The sequence below is a fragment of the Cornus florida genome, unplaced genomic scaffold, assembly GCF_030987335.1.
Source record: "Cornus florida cultivar Cherokee Brave unplaced genomic scaffold, ASM3098733v1 CherokeeBrave_3.0.0_Hap2_Chr09, whole genome shotgun sequence".
Lineage (NCBI taxonomy): Eukaryota > Viridiplantae > Streptophyta > Magnoliopsida > Cornales > Cornaceae > Cornus > Cornus florida.
The window spans coordinates 81,380,301-81,398,716 of NW_026775579.1; the positions used below are offsets into that span (position 1 = coordinate 81,380,301).

Sequence of the window (18,416 nt, forward strand, 5' to 3'; positions counted from 1 at the left end):
AATGATCTTAGCTTAGTGATTGTTTAACACTAGCAATCCAGTTGAGTTGTTTGACATTCTTCATAATAAAAAAATAGATCAAAGTCATAATTATGATGATCAAGGTCAGTGTTTATCAATTTGTACAAGTACCCAAAAACTAATTAATCACAATGAAACAAAACAAGCATGTGATATTTGATTGTATGAAGTAATAGAGAAACAAAAAAAACAAAAAATATAATTTTTGTGTGTGTGTGTATGTGTGTGTGTTCTACAAGTCCCAGCTAGGATTTGTAAGATGAGAATCCAGATTCCAGATTGACTATTTATATCTAAGTTGTAGTGCTTGTAGTAATCATTCCCAGTACCTTATTCCTTCCTTTGACAACCTCTTCAAACACTTGAGTCACTGCTGAATCAAACATCTCCAAACCCTCCTTGAGAGCCATAGACCTCTGCTCTAATAACTCCAAACTCTTCACAAGCTTGTCTCTGTCCACAGCTACATGCTTGTTTGTAACCTGAGCCTGAATGTCCATTATTGCTGCCTGAATCATCCGGTTCTCAACTAAGGCCAGCCGTGAACCAATATCCCCATCCCTCGGAATTATTTTCGTAAAACAAGCAACAAGCCTCTCAATAGATTCCAATATTGGCTTCAATTCATGAGAAAAACCGCGAAAATCTTCCTTATCCATCATCTTAATTGGAATTGGGAAGATTTCTACAGAAAAAATGAGCATAGACAAAATATTTATGCAACAGTTTATCGCAGAAATTGCATGATCAACAATAGTACTACCCTTACACCTGGTTTTAGGCATGCCAGCTTTATATAAATTCACTTTTTTCCACTTCTCAGCTCCATAGACCTTCTTACTCTCCTCTCTGAGTCTCTGAATTTCAGCAATACTTGCCGCGGCTTTACACTCGCTGTCGGATATATTCTTAACAGCAAAATCAACCATTAGTCTATACCTGGTGAGTCCAGAAATGGCTGATTTGAGCAGATTGCACAAGTCCAAAATATTTAGAGTGTCTTTCATGTACTCATCATCCAACAAACCATCCACATCAGCCCCTGAAATCGGCACTTTGGATTTCTCAAGAAATCCAAGCAACTCTGAGTGCATCTTTTTGAGTACTAGCATGGCTTCTTTGCACCATTGAAGCGAAATGGAGGGTTCTTCGAGTGACTTCTGGAGCTTCTGGAGATCGGTCATCAGAGAAGTGAAAACCGCCGCGACTTCATTGTTGTTGATAGAACAAGATAGGGTTCCTCTGAGCAACAATGGAGAGAAACATGTAAGAGACACCCTTTCCACAATTGCCTCCTTCATAGGTACAAGAAGTAGTTTCTTTTATTATTATTGGAATAGTACTTAACTAAACTTTGTTTGATGTATATAAACCACTTTTGATCAATTTGATGAGAATCAATTTTGGTTTGTGGTATAAATTATACCCTTTTTCTTACTAGTGGGGAAAGAATACTTGTAGCTGAAGAACTTTAGCATCAAACAATTTGATATGTTATAAAGGTGAAGAAGATAAAGTCACGCAAACAATTCTAAGATAGGTGAAGAAAAATTGTATATATAATTAAATATATCATTTATTATTATTATTTTTTTTTATTTAAAAAGTTCACAATCATATTTATGTTTGAAAGATTACGTTATAGAACTTAGCATCTTTACGTGACTAGTTGTCCCAATTTTGGATGCGGACATGGTGCCAAAATTGAAATGACATTAAACAAGTATTAGCTAGACAGTACATAGATGCTTGAACAACCAGTCATGTTTCTTACAAATACAACATGATCAATAAAATACATAAATAAAATGATAAATAAATAAAACAGTATTTATAAGAAAAAATTTACCAACCCTTTTTGCTTCATGGTTGAGGATAACGTGTTAAATGAAATGAAGGAAAAGAAAAGTAAGCAGAAGGTGCTTGGAAGAAAATTGAGAATGAATATATATATATAAGCATATATATATATATATATAAGCATCGTTGCATTAAAATTGATGCATGACATGCATAAGCCTATAAATACATAATTAAATGGAGGGAGACAATTGCATGTACTATGCACAATGAATATGGGAGAGGGAGGGTTACTTCTGACATAGGGAACCATGCTATATTAATTAGCAATTATAAACAAATAATTCACAATATCTTGCAATTGTACATAATCATTTGAATATTGTAGCATAAATAAAGTTTTTTTTATTATTTTTTTTGTTTTTTTTTTTGTTTTTGCTGTGTGATTAGCATAAGGAAAGTTAAGAAGCCAATGGAGCGACGACACTCACTTTTTTTTTTTTTTTTTTTGGGCTGCCAAATTGGCTTGTGTGGGCCGACCAACTCAGGCCCAATCTAATTGGGTCAACAGGACAATGGACTGAGCCCTGTCAACCAAAAAATTCTTAACCTAGGACTAGTGGCTTTTTGAAATGGCCAAATCAGGCATATTCTGCCCGTCACAATAATGGGGTCTAATTTGGTACAAACAAGAAAAAAATATAACCTTGTATTTATTTTCTTGTATCTATTAATCTAAATATGTATATACTCTTATACTTGAGGTTGCATTGATTTGTCTTACTCCCAATTTAGCATTCTAAACAAACTGGTTGAATAATTTTTCCAACTTAAAGATGCCCAAATAGGTGCGTAAACGCACTCCCTACGTGCGTGCATTTTATTCTCAATTCCAATGTGTATGCATGATAGATCTATTTAAGTATATTACCTCCACTGAAACAAAAAATAATAATAATAAAATAAAATAGTAATGTATCAATTGGTCATTACTATTTCCTCTTTTAATTGGCTTAGTAATTTTTTTTTTTTTTTGGAAAGAATAGTACATTCTAAGAATTTAAAAAATGTCAAATAAGGATGATGTGAGTGGGGTCAGGAACCTCATGACACCACCCTAACATCATATTCGCCTCTTGAATTTATAGGATAATAACGTATATGGTATGACAAATGTTCTATTTATTAACAAATATTTTAGCATAAATTCTTATGTGTGTTAACTTCTTGGTTAATTTTAACATTTTGTCTTGCCTTTTTTTTTTTTTTTTTTTTTTTTTTTTTTTTTTTTTACTAATTTTTCTCTCTATATCTTGCACGTATCATCAAAGATGACTACCATATCCAAATCCCATGTAAATCAAAATCTATTGGTAGATGAAACAAGCTACCGTATTTAACACTTTCTAGCAGAAAATTTCAGATTTTCAAAATAACATTTGATGTAATGTAAATATAAATACACGTCGTGTCTCTCTACAGTTAACTCTCTCTTTCACTTGTATCTTTCCACCACATATCATGTGAAACGATTACAAAATGAAAATAACATCTCCCATTTTCAAGTAAGTAATTCTACTATACAATCTTACACCACTTTGCCAAATTAACTAACATTCATATATATAGTTGGTGCATCTTCATTTCATTTTTATGTGAAATGACAAAACTACCCCTTTATCCCTGAACTGGTGCTCTGAGCTATCCCTTAATCCTCATATACACAAACATATAATATATATATATATATATATATAAATATATCAATCAAATTAATAGCCATTGAGATCAATAAACAACAAAATCGAAGCAAAAGTTAATTTGATCACCATGATGAGCTCTTGATCTTGAGCTTAGGATGAGAGTTCTGAATCAAGAAGAGCTTCTTCAAGACCTTCATGAAAGTCACCATGCCTGGCCTCTTCCTAGAAAGCACTGTGCCACCAGTTCTTGACAACTTTAAGGATTTAACACAACCAAACTCCACAATCCTCCCCGGCGACATATCCGGAAATTCCGGCCTTGTTCTGGACAGTAGTACTTCTTCATTCAAGTCCTCCCATAACATGTCCATCTTGTCCTCTTCATCACCGTCGTCTTCACTACCATCTTCATCAGTTAAACCATCTTCAGTTCTCGTCTTTACGCCCCGCTCTATCCACGAAAAGCTCCTTCTTTCAGTATACTTGATTGGGTTTGTTGCAGAAAATTGAAAGAAGTCATCTTTGTGATCTTCTTCTTCTTCATCTTTGTGATCTTCTTCTTTTGGACCTTCTCTTGCTGTGTATTCATGACCTGAGGTGGTTGCGGTGGAAGAGGTGCGCCACAGCGGTGGTGACTCGAGGAAGCGCGGTGGCGTGTCGGGGACGGTGGGGAAGCTGAAGTCTTCGGTGGCCATGGTTTGGTTAATGAGCTCCATGCAATAAAGAGAGAGGGAAATGATAGGCTGGTGGTTGGTGTGGAAGGTCTCGGTTGATGTTTGTTTTGGAAAGAAATATTAGTTCAACTGCTGCAGCTTTTTATTATTTACACTCACTTGTTTATTTGAAGTGTGTGGTGGGTGGCAGTGGGCACCACTCAATTTTAGGGGCTTAAGAAAGCTTTGTTCATCTTTCTTCATATATATATATACACGCACACACATACATATATATTTGATATTTGATATTAATTGCACAAAATTATTTCTCTTACGGTCTATTTGGAGGAGAAGACGAACTTTAATTGCACCGTCACTGCTTTCACACTCAAAACCTTGACCTTCGACCTCACATTTATTAGTCCAAAAAAATAAAAATTCCATTGTTGTAGACAATTAGTTTGTGTGGATAAAAAATATGACATTTGAACAGAAAATTCGGGCTTAAAAGACTCCATATTTTTTTTTTACTGTTATATATATTTCAAGTGGGACTATAATTCAAGGGTGGGAGAACTCTTCCATAGACGTTTTAGGTCTAAGTTATCGACTAAAGTAATTGTCTTTGTGTGAAAATCATCCGCATTTGTGTTAGAATTGAGCCAATAGACACAAGCACCATGTGACCACAGCCGTGCATTTAAACTTTTCCTTTGTGTTATATGCATAGATGTATATGTGTGTCTGAGTGCATATATTTAAATATATATATATAAGTTCAGCCTCCCATTTGTAATGGCTAGAGTTACTACTAGATTAAGCCAGCAATTAATTATTTATTGTAAGTTTCCGGTGTCTGAATATGTTGACAAGTGAATAGCATCCTAGCATGAAAAAACATGTTTTTTTTGTTTTTTATTTGCTACATATGTATATTTATAAATATATTATATATAATTGTACTCATTTAGTGACATCTCATCTAACGCCGGATTGATCGGGCAATTATAGAACAGAGACAATTACTTCCCTTTTTGCTGATTTTTCTACAATGTTTATGATATTGACTACTGGGCTTACAGAAGGCGTTAACCATATTCCTGGTGCTATAGGTTGTTTTCATTCTGTCATTTGGGCACGGAAGCTTCCACCCAGTATGACCCCATTAGAATAATGATGGAAAGCCCAATAATAGGCTAAATTTTCGAAAGCTTCCACACGTTATGTTGCAAGTCTACTACCTAATGACCTGATGTCAAACAATAGGCTAAATTCATATTTAATGACATTATGATATCATCCTCACTCACATAAATCAATAAAATACATCTAAAAGTCGGACTACTCGTCATTATTCTTATTAATGACTTTGGGATTGATGAGAGGTGAGATTTATAGTTGGATCAGACCAAGCCTCTATTCATTTCATTAAAGATCCTATAGGGAAGTTGTAAAAGTTGGTAGTGTTATCAGCAACAGAGTTGGTTCAAATCCTCCCAGGACTTGGGAAGTCCATATTTATCTACTTCAGAAATGTTGTTATTTCACTAAATTTCACAAAATCCAAGCTTTCTTAGAGCTTGCTTCAACCAAGAATATTTTTGCTTTTATAATTGTGTGTGTGAGTGCTTGACCTATAACACAGGTACCAAACAAATTAGACTAAAAAAAAAAAATTCAATGCATGAATTATGGTAACCTCTTAAAGCCCCAAATCCTTAACTTTCTAGGGAAAATCTTTCAAGAAATGCATAGAAATAAGCTCTTAAATGCCTTATTGCAGATGGTGTTTTACAGAAGGTACTCACAGAGAATACTATATTTTCTTGATTCAAAGTTCTCCACCTATACCTGCATGCAAGGAGCTTGCATTTCCTTCAGCCCCATTCCTCACAAAAATCCCCAATTACAGAGTGAACAATAAAGTACAACCAAAGAAATATATGCAAAGGGCACCGCATCATTTGATTCCCTCTTCTAAATGATTAATAATAAAAATTAAAAAGCACGAGGAAGAGTCTTAGTTCAGCTGTAAGTATATTGAACAAGCATGTTCTCTGAGTACCTGTACGGTTGTGTTTGACTTGCCTTTTCCTCAACTTCGTGAGCCAAATCAGCTGGGATGTCCCTTCTTGGAAAATTTGAGATCTAAGATACATGATACAAATTCAATATGCTCAATGCCACCACGATTGCCAAAGATGGTCCTTGAATGGAAGAAAGGGAAGGTTGAGGAGCTGAAAGGGGTATTCGAGTCATTTGACAGCAGCAGCTGAAAGAAAGCATGTGATATCATTTCAATCCAATCCAATCCAAGACGAGACAATTCCTGCCATCTTTTCTAATTGCAATTGGAAGGAATATGTGGGCTAGTTTACTCCATCCAATATAAATACAGGTTGATGATTGTTTCAGTGTTCCTCCCCGCCAAAAATAATGCAGGTCCTGGTTAATGGCAGATTAAAGTTTTGAACAATACCTTCATGGTGATTTGGGTTCTTGGCACCGAAGAGGGATACCTTCAGGATCAAATCCATTTTCTTCACTATACTTAGAAAGGCGCATTGACATGCATGGTGAAGAAGCTGTAAAGAAAGCACAATGGAACTGTTGACCAACACGCTATGGAAAACCAATTCAAAATAATAGGAAATAAGCCAGAAAAGCGGGAACATACAGTCATTCATGTCCTTAGTTTTGTGAAGAAGAAAGGTACCAGAAATAATGGTCACAAACCCACAAAATTCTGTAACAATTTGAGTTGGATTTTGCCCGGCCCAGTCCTGTGTCATGATGTATAAGACTAACAGAAATACAAGATTAACAGGTATGTTCCAGCATTAATTGTGAAACTTGAAATAAGTAGATACAACTAAATCCCTAAAATGCAAAATTAATATGAAACACCTAGGAATGGCAATGGGGGAGGGGATGCCCTCCCCATCCCTATCCTTGTTTAGAAGAAAAAAAAAGCCCCATACCCCGTTCCATTTAGGACAAGCCTCATTCCCACCCCATCCCCACCCCATCCCGCTTTCAATTTTTTTTTTAGTGTTATTTGATATATCGTGATAATATATTAGCATGTAACACTTTCTATAAATAATTATCAAAAAGAACATATTCATGGAAAATTATATGTATGTATTTGAAACATTAGTATAATAAAATTTAAAATAAAGGATATTATTGCATTTAATACATAAACAATACGGGGCAAGGTGGGGGGACCCCTTCCTCGACCCTGCCTCGTCTCAGTGTGAGAATTTCTTTTTCTTTTTCCTTTATCCCCATCCCTGCTCTAACCCCATTCAAGCTTTTTCCCTCACCCATCCCATTAGGGGGCAGGATGCAGCAGATTGTCATCCCTAAAAGTACTGAGCATGTTAGATGATAAAGGTACTATTTTCACATCCAAAATATATTTATACAGAGAAATAAAAAAATTCATCTAGTCAACCCAAACGTGATGCCAGGAAAGGATTCTATCATCTCATATTCTGTAAGTCATAGAGATGATGAATTTTTTGTTAGACCAAGGTATAAATGAGTGAAAAAAAAAATTACAAAAATATGCAAATATGACACTTCAACGAAGAGCCTCCTCAACCAACAACATAGAAAAGAGAAAATGAAGGGATTTGCAACTACCACTCTTCAAGTGACCACGAAAAGTAATATTAGCTGATCATCGAGAATGTTAATATTCTAAACATGTAAAGCATATGTTACTAGGACACGGGTATGTACCGGGTGCAGGCATGTATCAAATCCACAAACAAAAAGACACAATGACGCCACTAAAGATTCATACTACTTAATATTTTACTTCTATTTTTTGGAATAAAATAATATTTTTATATAACATAGTGTTCAAAATAGACGTTTAACTCTTTTCGAAGCTAAAATTGAATAAAGTTGAATTATTTGACATGTTTTTTAGGTGTATACCCCACCAAATGTGTTGGACACATACCAGCACCCTTGTCCTAGTGTCATGTATCTGACACGGATGCTACATGTAGTGAAGAGTCCATGTAACATAATTTAAGACATTGCACAATGTCAGTCCCATCAATCCAAGATGCTGTGAGAGAGACGAAGTACAAAAACTGGATCTCCAACTATAGTCATGCAAATTAGCTGACTTCATACTCAATTTAGCATTTGACAGCCCAAAGTTTACAGTTGCACCATCCTTTTTAATAATCTAATCTAAGCATACAAAACTAAACTACTTACAGCCCTCCTCCAAAGCCAATTTATGATTATGATTTTCATCGAATCTTTGTTTAGGAGTCATTCACAAAGGAATTGGCTATATCCACCTTTTTTTTTTTTTTTTTTTTTTGGCTATATCCACTTTAGCATCAAAATATACCTATTCTTTTCTTTTCGCGGATTGGCATTGCAGGAGAAAGGTCAGCTACTGGATGTTAGTATGGGTTGCAAAGAGGCAATCTAGCGCTTATAATTCTAACCCCAAGTTTCTAAACTTGTATTGCGAGAAGGCATTAAATGCAATAGAGTACAATAGTCAAGTTACACATTGATAAATGCATACTAATAGTCATGAGCTAAAGCTACCAGTGCGATCACAGTAGTTTCCTGGAGAAGTCTTTGTCATGCATCTTAGTAATAGTTTCTTGCAATTTTGGCAGATAAGCACAAAATTTTAAATATCTAAAGCAACAGAAGCACATAATAGATCAATCAAGAGTGTAGGCAGGTATAAAATAGGCAGCTATTCAAGCAAAAGCACAAGTATACTTTAGGTTGGCAGAAAATAATACCTTAAACATGATAACACTAGCCAAAATGGTTAATGATGTAAACGTCACATAGTATATAGGTGATACAACAGCTGTATTGAATGTATCGAGAGCCTGCAATTAGGACATTTAAAGAAATATATTTCAGTTCAAAACAATCAACAATCAAGGCCATAAATTTCAAAAAAGTTAATAACAATAATAACGCAGAAGATGAATTATAGCTCCTTTCTCTGCAAGGTAAAATTTGGGGAGGAAAAAGGGAAGAAAGATGGAAGAAAAAGCATGATGACCAAACAAATTCATGAAGACGTTAATAAAATTAAACGATAATACACACCAAAATTCCTTGAAACCACATATCACGCAAGGATTGTACTGTAGATAAAAAGTAGTAATCCATTCTATGATGGATTGCACAGAAGGACCTTAATATGGAAGATCCATAAAGTAAAATTTGGCAGGTAGGCAATCAGACACAAAATGTGCACAGCCAACCTCTACTTTTTGGGACTCAAAGGCTATTTGTTAAGGACAATGGAATGAACTAAAAAGTCCAGTGCCACTGGAACTTGTGTTCTTCGAATTTTTCCACAAAACCCTTGGGACTCAAAAAACTAGAGGCTCGGATTTCTAATATTGTATTCACTAGAAAACATGATACCATACTCATAGTTTTGAGAAAGTAGCTTAGTCATGATATCAAACCAATTATTTTAATTTAATAAGTTTTTATCATTTCCATTGCAAAACCCAAGATTATAAAATAAAAAATACAATGTTGCTGAGAGAGACCATAAACAAGTTTGGACAAGATAAGGCTGTGGCATCCACCACTTTCAAGTAAACCACCAGAATATAATCAAAGTGAATTAGAGTATTCAAATTTCGGATTACTGGAAAAGGCTACAAAGGCATTTCAAAATTACCTTGTTTAAGTAGTTCATTTGGGTAAGCACACATGTAACCACAACAACGGCAAAGACCCATGTTTGGGGATACAATAACTGATTAATTCCTGAAAATGTTAACTTCAATGCAATACCAAGTGCTCTGACACTCATAACCTGTCAGAATATATTACGCCATTAGTAAGAATTGCAAAAGCAAAAAAAATGTTACTTATACAGAAATAAGACAACCTACCACAAAAATAATGGAACACAAAACTACCTACCGAAAGTGAGCCTACAAGTGAACAAGCACCAATGTAAGCAATTATATGTGTCTGCCCATACTCTGGGATAAAACGGAAAATGATTACAAGAGCTGTTGTTATCACCAAACCTGCATACACAAGAAAGGCTGACACACACACACAAAATATTAATAATAATATATGTTCAGAAGACAGATGAATTTTTTTGGCACAAACTGTTTACATTGAGAATATGAATCTTACAGATAGTGAGAATTTCACCATTAGCACTAAATTTTCCACATATAAATAAATTATACCTGGGTCTGTGGCAAGATCCCAAACTTCCTTAACAGACTCAATTTCGCGTTCTTGAGGAGCATGTAGAACAATTGTTACTGAACCCACAATGCATAAAATACAACCAAGAATTCCAAAAATGTGTAGCCTCTCCCGTAAAATAATATGTGCAAGTGCAGCACTGCAAGAAAATCCAAAAGTAAGCATTCAGAATAGAGAGAATAAAAAACGTAAATATCACGTGTGGCTTTCCCTCTTGCCTGATTATGACACTGAGTGCACCAAGAGGAGTGACTAAAATCGCAGGTGCAAATGCATAAGCAGCAAAATTAGCAATTTCCCCAACAACCACTGTCACAATAGGCAAACAACCAAATTAGATCTTTCAACATAAATTTCTAATAAAAAATTCATAGACTACAAATTCAGATTTCACAATGTGAAAGAAAACTATATATATATATATATATATATATAACCAAAAATATAGAAAAAGTATGCATGTATAAAACCAGGAAGAATAAAAACGAGAGAATGAAAAATCTTCAAAGAATCTTTCATCTAGAAAACTATTCTCCAGTATAAGGGGAGAGGATTAAGGGAGGGAACAAGAACCACTACCAGAAAGATAAAAGCTACCTGTATGTATAAAGCTAGAAAAAAATACAAAGCAGCCTATAAAAAATGTTCAAAGAACCATACATTTAAAATTTTAAAGAACTTTCACCAATACAGACAAAGGAAGGGAAGAACCACTTAACCACAAAGACTAGAACAAAAATTTCAAAATACCTTTAAATTACACTAAATGCACAACAACTGCAACATGTGATAAACAAGAGGACGATTGTAATTTATTACGAGTATCACAGTTTTGGACTGCCAATTAATACTGAATAAAAATATTCAAATATGTTAACTATCTTTAAAAGAAATATTCAGATGAAAAACCTTAATCTACAATTAATACTGAATAAAAATATTCAAATATGCTAACTATCTTTAAAAGAAATATTCAGATGAAAAAGCTTAATCTATTTACCCAAAAAAGGGGAGATGTTTGGCTAACTATAGAATAATTCCATTTCAAGTAAGTTATTTTTTCTATCAATTATATTATTTTTCTCTTATAACTGATGTTGTATTCAAATAACTAACCCATATACACATAAGGGATACGAAACTTACAACTAGGCTCCTTCCAATAAATTCAAATATCCTACCCTGTAACTCAAAAATGAGAAGTGTTAAATACAGTATTCACTCGATACGAACTATATCCTCAAAGTTTCTTCTGTTTGCTCCCTCCAAATGCTCCACACGTGAGACAGAGGAGCTGCCATTCAAACCTCTAATGACCTTTTGTTAGCACGATCCTTGTGAAGCTTTCTACGTGGATAGGATGTATCAACACCTTTTGCATATTTTAAAGGAAATATCTAAGAAAAATATTGTGTTGGGTCCTAAGACCAGGATGGCCGAATATCAAAACCTAAATGCACCACGGATTGGTCATTGAAGCCAGGGCAATAACATTCATTGATCATCACCTTCTATCCAACTAGTGGAAGTATCCACCATTTTCTGTCTGTTAAGCCTCTCAGCTAAAGGACTTTCTAAAGATAACTGCAAATGCAGTTTATCAAACACTCCAAGGGGTTCAGAAAACTGGCCATCCATTCTGAGATTTGAACCAACCCTGATCCATATGGTCTCGTTTGGCACGGGACTCACTTTTTGAGAACCACAAAAGTCGGTTCAGTTTATGATTGATGGTTTAGTTAAATCAAACCAACCTGAGGACCGAGCCTTTTACAAAATAATATATCACCTACTCTGATCCCACGACCACCAAATCTCCAACTTACTGGAAACTTTCATCAAGAGCCTCATATAACCAAAAGTTTCTTCATTACCAATGTGGGCTTACTTACACAACAGATGAGTACTCCCCTTGATAACTTGTCCAATGTAGGTTCGAAAAGAAAATTCCTCCTGTCCTCCATATAGATTCCCCTTCCCACCTAACTTTCACTAACACAAGGTGGAGTTGCACCATGCCCAAGCAGGCCTATTGACTATTGAGGACGAGTTGACCAAGTAATTTAGACAGCTGCAATTAATCATATTATTACAGTGATTGGATAATTATTCTTTGTAAAAAAATGAAGGTTATAGTTTTGAAAAATATTTAAGGAACCAAAACTTTACCTAACTTGGCATTTTTTGTGCAAATACAAAATTTGAGTTTTCATATAATTGTAATTTGAGAGCCCAAAATGCATTTTTCAGAAGTTTTCCCTATTACCATAACATATTTTGGTGTGCTAGTACCTGCTTCTTGGTCAAAATTTTCCCTCCAATTCAACTTTTACCCTTGGGTTTCAGTTTTGGAGCATTACTTTTTATTCTTTCAGTCTTTAACCTTACAAATATGTTTTTAAAAATTAAAAAACAGAACTTAAAAAGCTTATGCCTCTGTGTCGCGAGGTTTATGCCTACCTTCTCAGGAGTAAAATGTGCAGTCCTGTGCTTTTGCTTTTTCATACTTTGCTTATATAGTCTATGGTGCATCAATACGTCCCATACGACACAAAAGAAAAGACTATGCAAGTGAATTATAGAATTAAATGGCTAAGCATAGGTAAAGAAGACAATTACTCCATATGTGACTTCTTTTGTGCCCAAATGTTTCCAAAGATGCTCAAAATACTCCAAAGAAAATCACTAAGTTGATTGATTTGCACACTCATGTCATATAATGCCTGGCAATATAGCCAACTATTTCTTTGTAACTGAGAGAAAGAAAAAGGCAAACTCACTTGCTATCATGCCAGTCCACCAAAGTGGCTCATACAAGTAAGAAAACCCTCCAGCACCTGTGACAAATTATCAGAAAATTTAATCAAAGAGAAGTTCATGCAACTTCATGGTGGCAGATCGAACAATTTCTGGGAGACAATACAAACAGAAATACATGTTAAAGCATGTAATATCTCGGGGCGTGCAGAACACACAGAATATTTGGCCATTACAGCAGCAAGAAGTGCAAGGATAGCATAAACAAGTGTTGTGGAAAAACAATTGGATAAGTTCTGGGGGGTAAACATGTGTGTGGACACATTAGTGATTGGAGAAAAAAATCTATAGTTCACTGGTGAAGATCTTTTACATCCTTAATATTTTGATGCAGTGGAAATCCTTCCACCTAAAACAGACATGTCTTTTGGTAGCTGATTAACAGACTTAAACATTTAAGTAACCAAATTATCAATCTCCTATAATTAATAAACTTACCAGGTAACAAGGTAAGGCATCACACAATCAATACATCTTCTAAAGCAAGTAAAAGGAAATAATTTTGAAAATCATGATGGGTGGACATTGTCTGTCGAACAACTTGGTCCTCTAGATATAACAGCTCCCTAGAATGAATTCTGAGACTCAAGAGACATAATCCCTCTGCACAACTCATCAATTACCTCTGCTGGGTGATAATTACTTATTACATTCTTAATTGGAGGTATTAGAGATGACACATAAAACCATCTTGAAAAGAATGATAAAACGTGAAAGCAATGCAAGCTAATTCCCTTCTAAACTGCCAAACCAAGCTGACTCCAATACAAGACCACAAAAATATTACCCAATTACTAAAATGCAAACTCAACCCAGCATCATTATCATGATAATGGAACTCATGTCAGAATTACACTATTCTTCCCGTGAAACACAATTTCATGTATTTTCCACATAACTCGCTAATGAAATATACATGAGAATATAGTCAACTATATATACCAACAGGCCAGTGGCCTAGCGGTACAAGGCCCCTACTTCCCAAATGGGGTCAGGGTTTCGAGTCTCAGTGAAGGCATGTGTGTGTGAGTACCAACTAAGAAAATAGAATATAGTCAACTATATTAAAGCCCTCATACATTTTATTCTAAGAACAGAGATTATATTAAACCAAAAAAACTCTAACGTGACATGAAAGGTTACCATCCTTTGAAACATGATGCTCATCTGAGAATCACACACAACATCGAGTCACCCCCTAAAGTTGGACAACGTTAATCCACTAAGGCCCCAGTATTGGATTTCACAACACCACCTTCGGACTTGCATAGCCCAGATCCACTCTATCAAGCAAAGTCAAGATTTATGCATTTTAAGTTATACACATACCAACAGGATTTTAACACCCAGAAAATTTTCATTAGCATCACACACAACACCTCCACTTTAACCCAGAACCCTCTGGAGTGTCCATTAATACGTGATTTAACAGAAAGCACCAGAGATTTGTCACTTTCCCACACAAAACTAGCACAAACTTGATGAATTTTGAGTAACCAAGTCTTAACAATGTGCAGCTACTTTGCAGATAAACAATGAACAGGCTGGATTCACTTTTCATATTGCTATAGCACAATATCTTCCAACATTCTAAACATGACATATTACCAAAACAAATCTCACCAAGCCCACCCAAATTATGGTTCGATATGGCACGCTAAATCAAATTAATTTACTTCCACAACTAATAAAAAACTGAAAAAAAAAAAATTAAAAAACAAACCATGGACTTTCTTTGCAAAATTCTCATTGAAAAAAAGAAAAATGAAAATTTTTCTGCTCAACATTAACATCCCTAGAACCATGGTTGTCAAAATCCTGATCTGGATCTTAGAATCTCACTTAGCAAAATTGATCCGGATTGCATGAAAAAATGATTGGAAACAAGATTGCGGTAGAATCACATAGGATCATTTGACGCTACTGATCCTACTAAATCGTGTTGTTTTGTTCTTCTTTTGAATTTATTTGGGCCTACAGTCCATTTTGCACAAAGAAATTTAAGCCTTTTAAATATACCTACTCTTTAGCCAAATTGCCTTTTTTCCTACCAAAAAAAAAAAAAAAGAGAGACAAAAGGCAAAGACCGAAAGCCAAAGATAGACACAATCCAGCTCTAAACTTCAAAGATATGGCTCAAAACTCAAAAATTTCCTCCATTTTGCCATTTTATTATTGATTTATCTTCCTTTTCTTTCATTTTCAGAATAAAAAACAGAGAGAGCTCTGTTTTCCCGCATATTCTTTGCCCATTTTGAACCAAAACAAGAAAGAACCGATGTCTTTTTACCCTCTGTTCTTTCTCTCTATTTCGTTATTTTTCGAAAGCAAAAAATAATAATCTTTCCAATTATGTTGCTAGGATAATTAGGCAACTAAATTGGTCTTGTCTCTCTCCGTTTCACAGTTCATTTTTTTCTCTTTGTTTAGGCTTTACTTTAACTGCTTCTATGAGATTCTGTTTGGTTGTTATTCTAATGTTTTAGGATAGCAGAAATCAAAAAATTGGTTTCAAGTGTTTGCCATGTGTCTTACTCGCTTAATGTTTTATATTAATTGATTTCTGCAAGAATGTTGGTGATATTGGTGTTTAGCCGTATTCTCTATTTATTTCAAAGATATTTTTATTTATAAAGTTAATTTGAATTATTTTTCTACTAGTTTTATAGAATCTTACGATCCTTGATCTAATTCTACGATCCCAATCCTATGAACTCCCATCAATCCTGCTTAGAATCCAGATCCAAATAAACTTGACTAAAACCGTCCCTAAAAATTTTCTACATTACAATTAAAAATTTTAGAGTGATCTATCAGATTATTTCCCTAATAGTCAAACTTCATAGGAGTTTTGACTGATAAATTCCATGAAAATATTTATAAGTGAAAGCACCACTAAGAGAAGCTTTCCATGCTTTTGAGAGAGGGCATGCCTGAACTATCTCTTGATAAATGTCTTCTGGGAAGAGAATATAATCAAGCTTTCAGCTCCAAAACATATACAATGCTGCACTGAATCACTACAGCAAATTAACTACCCTTAAATCCCATAAATCGCAAAACATCCGGATGAAACCTATCTATTTCAATTAAATTTACTGGAGAAAACAAAAGGCAAATGAAAAACAGTCAAGTTTAAATACTTCTTAGAAAAGTTTCATTTATGTACCCCAAACATAAGATACTTTTCAAACCACTAATAGATTGATTTACTGTAGTTTGACAAATTCACAGTACTCACTCCAATCATTTAAATTGTGACAACAAATGAAAACACAAAACAACCAAGCATACAACATCGTAGGATACATTGGTAATATACCTGCCTAGTTCTTGCACTGCTTTAACATATACATATATATGTGTGTGTATATATATAGATATATATATATATAAAGCTTCAAAAATATGACTAAAAATAACAGACAGTCTTGATCCAATCAATTCTTTTTTGAAACAAATATAGACACAAAACTCGAAAATCCAACTATTCGATTTGCATATTCTGCCCAAATTCTCGCAATGCATAGCGAGATCAGCATGAGATGCATTTTTAGGTCATAAAAATTAATTATTACGCAAAATCCTCTGAAATCAGACACATCCAAATACGACATCCAATGAATTCTATAGATTCTGAAGCCAATAGAAGGGCATAAACATATCAAAACAGTCCTACCAGAAATGCTTTGACTAACAAACTTCATGCAATAGTACGAAAAAATGGCTCAATGTCTATCAATCCTATTCACTCCAAATACAAAACAACATTTAACTTCCAAAAAAATCAAACAATTTAAGCAATGAAAATAGTATTACCTGCCCTAACTCCAGAAGCACCAGCCTTCATCAAACCCTTCTTTTTAATAATGAAGCTAGCCCCAATGAAAAAACTAGAAGACAAAGCCAAGACTAATCCCTTTATGTTGTCGGAGGACATGCCCTTGTACGAGTGTGACCAGCTTGAATACTCATCTGCAGTTGCCATTATAGCAGAAAAACCCTAAGAAATCCACTTCTTCCTCCTCTTCGGCGGACAAAGTCACCACAAAACCCTTAATTTCCATCCCATTATGCCCATCTGAACACAATCTCATCAGTCCCGGTCCTCGTTTGTCCATCTTCCATAGTAAGCCACATATATATATATATATATATATGTGGTGTAAGTATATGTATAAATGTATATGTAGAGATAGAAAGCAGTGAAATTAAGCGCGGATCTTGAGAAGAAAGAGAAGAAACCAATGGTTTAATAAATGCCCCTTCAAGAAAGAGAGGAACAGAAAAGTGATGGATGAAGATAAGCTATTTGAATTTATGTTGAAGGGAATGAGTTTTAGAGAGAGAAAGATAGGAGAGAGAGAGTGTGTGACAGAGAAAGAAGGGGAACAGAGCACTTTCTGAGTTAGTTCTGCAGATCGGGAAACAGAGAAAGATACAAACACTGAACAGTTTTTTTTTATTATTTATTTAAAAATCATATAACAGAAAGCTGGTTTTGCTTTTAATGCTTACGCGCGTACACAACTGGCTTTGCTTTGTCCTCTTTGTCTACAGTAAGCTACCACCTCCATTTTGTCATTTTCTTTAATTTGGTCAAACATTTATCTGGGTTTACAGTCAAAACCAAACATTTATATGGGTTTAGAGTCAAAATCATATGATAAGATTGAATCTAATTCATGCACAAAATAATGCTAGAGATCTATAATCTGATTTCTACAGATTTTAAATTTATATCGTACGGATTTAGGAGCTTCTAATTTTAACATCTCATTTAACAAAAGTAACGAATATTTCCCCCTAAATGAACCCTTGTATTACGTTTTAGTGTCACATTCACTATAATGTTATTTTAATACACAACAAAATGCATCAAATAATGCGTATAAAAAAGTTAATTTGTTTTAAACTTTCAATTCAAATTTTGACTTGATTTGAGGTGCTAGCAACTTAAACTTTAATATTATTTATATATTTTTATTTTAAATATATTATATATAATATTTAAATTATGATTACCCTTTTTTTTATTTTTTGTTTAAATTTTAATTTATAGCATGTTAATACTTTAGAGAATTGATTTCTTAAGAATTTGTTGGTATTTAAAAAATATATATATTTGCATGTTTTTAAATTTTCTTTGCTCAAGGAGTTATAATAT

The 18,416-nt window shown here is 34.3% G+C and overlaps 1 protein-coding gene across 5 annotated transcripts; it reads right to left on the bottom strand.

The window, feature by feature from the left end:
• Window positions 1-5,928: 5,928 nt before the first annotated feature.
• On the bottom strand, window positions 5,929-17,729 carry LOC132274617 (probable magnesium transporter NIPA4). Of its 5 annotated transcripts, none has more exons than XM_059775938.1 (10): window positions 17,069-17,727; window positions 13,213-13,269; window positions 10,651-10,741; window positions 10,411-10,571; window positions 10,130-10,257; window positions 9,882-10,019; window positions 8,974-9,066; window positions 6,897-6,963; window positions 6,660-6,765; window positions 5,929-6,452 (listed from the first exon to the last, which is right to left on the bottom strand). In XM_059775938.1, exons 1-9 carry the CDS (start codon window positions 17,235-17,237, stop codon window positions 6,662-6,664), a joined length of 1,008 nt encoding a protein of 335 aa, XP_059631921.1. In that variant the 5' UTR covers window positions 17,238-17,727; the 3' UTR covers window positions 5,929-6,452; window positions 6,660-6,661. The 5 variants fall into 5 exon arrangements, with proteins under 5 accessions (XP_059631921.1, XP_059631919.1, XP_059631918.1 ...); XM_059775936.1 differs by having other exon boundaries at window positions 6,858-6,963; window positions 10,130-10,239; window positions 17,069-17,726; XM_059775935.1 differs by having other exon boundaries at window positions 6,858-6,963; window positions 17,069-17,726.
• Window positions 17,730-18,416: the final 687 nt, after the last annotated feature.